This window comes from Neodiprion fabricii, chromosome 3 (assembly GCF_021155785.1).
Source record: "Neodiprion fabricii isolate iyNeoFabr1 chromosome 3, iyNeoFabr1.1, whole genome shotgun sequence".
In the NCBI taxonomy this organism is placed as follows: Eukaryota; Metazoa; Arthropoda; class Insecta; order Hymenoptera; family Diprionidae; genus Neodiprion; species Neodiprion fabricii.
This window is the reverse complement of record NC_060241.1, coordinates 32,838,805-32,845,109: the sequence shown is the minus strand read 5'-3', so window position 1 is coordinate 32,845,109 and position 6,305 is coordinate 32,838,805. Positions and strand designations below refer to the sequence as shown.

At 38.6% G+C, this 6,305-nt stretch overlaps 1 protein-coding gene and 1 long non-coding RNA gene across 2 annotated transcripts; one reads left to right on the top strand and one right to left on the bottom strand.

Annotated features, from left to right (window-relative positions):
* Positions 1-914: 914 nt before the first annotated feature.
* LOC124177535 lies at positions 915-2,707 on the bottom strand. The gene is made up of 3 exons (XR_006869625.1): positions 2,615-2,707; positions 2,152-2,231; positions 915-1,973 (listed from the first exon to the last, which is right to left on the bottom strand). It is a non-coding gene; the product is annotated as an uncharacterized LOC124177535 (long non-coding RNA).
* A 2,491-nt stretch (positions 2,708-5,198) lies between these two features.
* LOC124177760 (39S ribosomal protein L30, mitochondrial) lies at positions 5,199-6,248 on the top strand. Its single transcript, XM_046560531.1, has 3 exons — positions 5,199-5,458; positions 5,556-5,682; positions 5,871-6,248. Exons 1-3 carry the CDS (start codon positions 5,343-5,345, stop codon positions 6,156-6,158), a joined length of 531 nt encoding a protein of 176 aa, XP_046416487.1. The 5' UTR covers positions 5,199-5,342; the 3' UTR covers positions 6,159-6,248.
* Positions 6,249-6,305: the final 57 nt, after the last annotated feature.

Below are 6,305 nucleotides of genomic sequence, written 5' to 3'. Positions count from 1 at the left end.
TTGAAAACTATGTATAAAATAGTGCGTTTTTCCGTATGGGCCATGACAATTTCTTGACTTTTCCCAACAGTCGAATTTCCCTGACTTTCCCGGTTTTCCCGGTCTGTCGCCACCCTGATTATCAATCATCACGCAAAAGGCGCGTCTGATTCCCGTGATTAATCTACGCGCAAAAGGGCGCGACCGATTAACCTGTCATTAATCTACGCGCAAAATTGCGCGACCGATTAACCTGTCATTAATCTACGCGCAAAATGGCGCGCCCGATTAACCTGTCATTAATCTACGCGCAAAATGGCGCGCTCGATTAACCTGTCATTAATCTACGCGCAAAATGGCGCGACCGATTAACCTGTCATTAATCTACGCGCAAAATGGCGCGACCGATTAACCTGTCATTAATCTACGCGCAAAAAGGCGCGACCGATTAACCTGTCGTTAATCTACGCGCAAAAAGGCGCGACCGATGAACCAGTCATTAATCTACGCGCAAAAAGGCGCGACCGATTAACCTGTCATTAATCTACCGGCAAAAACGTGCGATCCATTAACCTGTCAAAAAACCGTTAATATCTAGGACTTGTCGCAAAATTCTGTCGAAACCCAATTCGCATCTGCCTCTTTTTGAACCTGGCACGTTGCGATGCGAATTGTTCTTCTCAGATGCGAGTCAAGTCCGGGAGGGAGGTTGGAGGACATGCATTGTGTGGCGTGACGGTCGGCGGTCCTCTTCGACGCGAAGTCTTCGAGCTCAGCATCTCTTGGATCCCCATCTAGCGTACCACGGAACGCGATAGATGGTCCAGAGATGCGGTTTGCCCATTCAGACGATCACAGAGATCAATTGAATGAAATAATTATCGATAATGACTAAATAATTAAATTGAATAATGACTGGAAAATGATTGCAGTGACAAAAAAAGGAAAATTGAACCTCGTTAAAATTTTAAATCTCATTAATAGTTCGGAGACTTATACTCAAGTCTCTTACGTATTTCTGGAGGAAAATCACTGTGATCATTTGACGCTGTGGATTACAAAAGTGGGTAACATCGCGGGACATCGCGACTTTCCTACCCTCGCCTAATTCCCAACGGAACCACCCAACGGAAATATTGAAAAGAGATTCACACGCACATCTACATTAAACATCGCGACGGATCCCAAAACGATCACCTACCTACCCGATTACCTATATTCGCTCTAAACGACTCTCCATTCTTTCCAACACACATCATTCTTCCTCATTTGCGCCGTGGTCATTGTGACTTACTTTTTCATTGGTTACCTGTGGAAAGCAAAATGTTTTTGTACGATAGGCAGCGAAAATAATATTTTAATGATTGCTGGCTGACTATCGATACATCAACCTTTTGTAAGATGGATTAAAAACATCCTGAATGCTAATCAGCACTTTTCTAAATGAGCTAAGCCTGCAGTTGTTTGATAGTTGATGGATATTAAAAAATTGATAATGATTCAAGATATATCACGCAATTTCATTAAATTACGTTCTGCCAGACTTTGAAATGCTATCGATTAATCAATCCATGGAATATATTTAAACCTCAGGTTTATCCACTACTTAAACGACGTCATTCGAAAATTCGAACAAGATAGATTATTATATCTGTAGCTAAACACAATATGTTTTCGCGAATGTCGAGTAAGTGATGGTAACCTGTCGCGATGCTCATTCCATTTTCATTAACGTGCACAATTTCTAACTTTGACTGACCATGGTAAAATAGGTCAGCTGCAACAGAAAAAAATGATCCAACTTGAAGTGAAGCACCGTTACGATCACGAATGAGCCTATACATGCAGCTAATATTTCGAAGATTTGTGTAACAATTGTTACCGCCACGCCACGTGATAAAGGAGTTCCAGGGAAATACCCGTAACCTAACACGTGCAAACTCACCACCGTTGCTGAGTAATGGAGAAGTTACTCGGACGTCTCTGCTTTAACTCTGAAAAAGCGAAAAAGGAAACTCGAATGAATTTAGCAAACTGAATTTTTAGTTCTCAAATATATTATGACTGTTATCTACTTCCCTATTTATTCACTGCATGTTATGCAATGTCAAAAATTAGGTTTCAAATATTCCACATTATTTACCAAACAATAATTAAAATAAGTTTTCTTACCTCCTCCTGGCTACTCCACACCTGACGTGTAGTGGTTCTCGTAGCATCTCAGGTTGTATGGTGGTGACACACGTTTAACACTGCAATAAGAATAAATTAAAATATTACTTGCACAATGTATTTGAATCAGATTTCACGTCATTACAGACGGTCTATGTCAAAATAAGTTATTTGCATGATATTTCAGTGGTTTCTGATTTATTTATAAATCAACTCCAGAAAATAATACTACCCCTACGGAAAAGAACTTCAACTAGGTACCCCCAACTCATAGATAATGCTAATTTCCCATAAGAAAAAATTTAGAGGTACGAATTTACACCCAATTTGGGGTTTTTTACCGTGAGGATAGAGGGCTAATGAAATAAGCACGGATATTGAAAAATGCATAAAATTAGTGAGCAGTTAAAATCATTTACGATCAAAAGGGACGTGATAATTAAAAATCATATCGAGTATATACCTTTCAGTTTTATTTACTGCATAGCGGGTGGTGTAAATTTTTGTTTGTTGCCAGAGATCGATGTGCGATAGTGCTGCAATGGATTATGCCCCTATAAACAGGTAAGAAACAATAACACTTTATTAGTATTGGTGTTGCAAAATTAATATACAAGACGTTGAAAACAGGGCGAAATTCAGCTTTGATTTTGTTTTTTTTTAATGTTTGCAATTTTTGTCGGCAATTATGCAACTTTTTGTACAGTAGTTCAGTTTTTCAAAAATTCATTGTGATTCCAGAACTATAGGGTTTAAAACCAAATGTCAAGGGTGAAAAAAGTTGTTAAATTCTATTTTGTACGGGTCGAAATTTATTAGAATTTTTTTTTATGACCATTCCTGGTGAAATTCCGTAAGTTGTCTATTGTTTGTAATTGTTGTTTATTGATCAATAAAATGTGATCATCAAAACTTGTGAGCTCATTAAACAGTCGAATCGATAAGACAACTTACGGAATTTCGACTGGGAATTCGCATGAAAATTTTTTTTAATTTCAATTCCGAAAAAATTCCGAGCCGTCCAAAGTGAAAAAATACAACTTTTTTGCCATTTAATTTTGAATCCCATAGTTCTCCAGTTACGATGGATTTTCCAAAAATTGTATACTGTACAAAAAGTTGCACAACTTTGCGGGAAAATTGCAAATATTGAAAAAAACGAATTTAAAGCTGAATCTCGCTTTGAAAGTACTTCTGAGAAAAAATTCCTATTGCTATTTTCTAAAAAGTTACGCGTGACTTTATGAAAGTATGAAATTCGCGAAAAAACAACATGTTTAACATCACCAGCTATCGAGTACTGAAAAGGTTGTACTGAATTTGACAAAAAATTATTGTGAAGCTGATTCTTTCTACTTTCAAATGCGACATGAAACATTTCTCTACGCTTTTTTTGACTGAGATATTTATCTTTTTTTTTCTTCTGGTCAAAAATTCGAAAAGTGATCCCGAATTTATGAACCGTACTGTCTGAGGAATCAATAACAGTTGACAATTTAGATTCACTCGAAATTTCGAAACCTTTAGTAACGCCGTGATGCGTCAACTTTTGTTTCACGGTAATAAAAGGATTACAAAATGGAGGATCCTTGATCATCAATCTGCAGAAAGAAATTCGGAAACAGATGCAATCGCTTACAGTTTATTGTTACATAAGAAACAACGCTAAAATCAACCACGCACTATTTTTATTTTACAATCTTGTGTCCACGTGAAAGACGCGATCCGCGAACCAAATTCCGAGACGCAACTCACACAAAGGTCACGTTCTGCAAGGTTTGATGTTTTCAGAATGATAGGAAAAAAGCCACAACCGAAGATTATCAGGGCATTTTCTTGTCACAAAACGCTAGTGACTATGCAGCGTAATAATTACACTAGATTCCAAGCCCATTCCCACTTTTTGTGTTGTAGTCGGCTGCCTAAACAGCCTGAGTTAAGCTTGCGACTAATGCAACTACGCACTTACCGAGCATCAACCGCACAAACAATAACAAACGACACCCGACGCACAGAGACGAGAATCGAAATCGCTATAAGCTGACGCTACACAAAAGGATAAAAATTTGAGACATAAAACTCACCTTCGATGTCGCAGTTTCGTAGGAATACACCGATCGAATAACGTTACACAGTCTTTTCTTTTAACCAAAAAGTATCGGTGCTTCGCTATGTCCCGAACAGTTTAATCCTGTATATGGTAATCTGAATTTGCGATTTACGACTTGCGTATCTTCACTACGGCTGTTCAGAAGCGACTGACATCGCGCTGCGTCCGGCAGCAATTCTCGACCGGTTGGAAATGACATACGAGCTGCGCACAACGCGATCTGATGTTCGAAAAATTGCCGTTACATACGGCATCAGGCGTCAGTTGAAATTTTCTGGCGATTTCCAACTAAATAAAATACGTTGTCTGAAGATTCAGTCATACCTGAGGGTCCAATTAGTGGAAAAAGACTCCTGCAGAAACGATTCTGAGACGGAAGACGCAAGCAAAGGAAGATTAACCCCTTTGGATTTTTTCAGACGAAATTTGATCGATTTTGAACAATACTTGAATCAATTCCTTGATGCACTATATCGACGTAATCTTACTTCACCTCGCATTTTTTCACACTTCCAATTAACCATTCTAGATTTTCAAATTCTTCGAATTAAAATGTAATCGAGATCCACTGACCTAACCACGTGGGTTTAGAAACGCGGCATTTTGCCGTTGCATCGGTATCCATTTTTATGGGCGTCTTTTCTCCGCCCACGCGTAGCGCTGCCGCGTTAATTTCATGCCCGTGAAAATCCAGCCACAGTAGCACTTCACTGCTATGGTAAATATGCTCTACCTTATCTACTGCTTTTGAGCTGCCAAATACGACAGAGTATTGGCAAATTACCGACATACACTTACCGTCAAGGGACCTCGAAAATTTAACCCAAGACGTTAGTTAGTATCTCGGCCAACAGAGGCGCTAGTCTCGTGCATTAATCTAGAGTCCCCCAAGGTCCCTATGTGCATTAACCAGAGAGAAACTCATTAACTAGCATTAACTTGAGCGACTTGGGGATTTTCGGTTGATCGCAAGTTGACGATGCATGGTGTAAGCTCTCTGGTGTATCGTCGACTGCTTCTGTAGCACCCGTGAAAACTGAAACTATTTGGATCAACAATTTATCTTAATTTCGGAGGAATTATGTCGACCGTGACAAACCTGTTATTAGGAGGTGTTCGGCATTACGCAAGAAGATATGCACCAAAATATAAGGATGATTCAGGTGTAAGATACGGGTTGATAACATACTTTCCCAAGTAAGTAAGAGGTTATGTTTTCAATATTATTTTGTGCAATCACTTGCGTTGTTATTAGCATTTGACCAACACGAACCATTATTCTTCGTGGTTTTAGAACTCCAAATCATGTCGACCCTCCAATAGAACCTACAAAATTATTCATGGTTCAACGAATTAAGAAACTCTCAGGAACACCCTGGTGGGAAAAGGAAGTAATGAGTCAGTTACATCTCGATGGCAAGGTGAGTTGCTTCACAATAATTGCAAATTCACACTCTGTGGAGTCTTAATGTTCTTGTAATTTAACTTGAAACAAAAAATGTTTTTATCAACTTGCCCAGTTGAGCAAAAATTGCGGGCTATATTTAAGATGTGAGTTGTGCCGCGAGCTCTACTGTACTACATATGTTGATTTTTCATTTACTTTCAGAAAAGTGAGGTAGCCATTGTAAAGAACACACCAGAAACGAATGTTTTACTATGGCAAGTGAAACATTTGATCAAAGTCACGCCAATAAAGTGTCCTGATGGCATACCGAAAACCGCGAGCTTAAATGGATCCTACCTACATGAAAATGGCACTTTTATGGTTAACCGTAAAGTGACAATTGACCAAAAGCGAATAGATGCTATAGATGAATATAAAAAAGATTGGAAGAAGCTGGACAGCGAAACCTTACGCAAGGATTTGAGGCTCAAATGGGTCAATCCACTCTAGATTAACTGTAACAAATATGTTTAATTGTATATGGTGATTAAGAAAGTCTAAGCACCTTCTCATAAAAAATGAATAGTCTATTAATTGATACGAGCTTGATATGATTATTTAAAAAGAAAATTGGAAACTTGCAGTCTATGAGGTAAG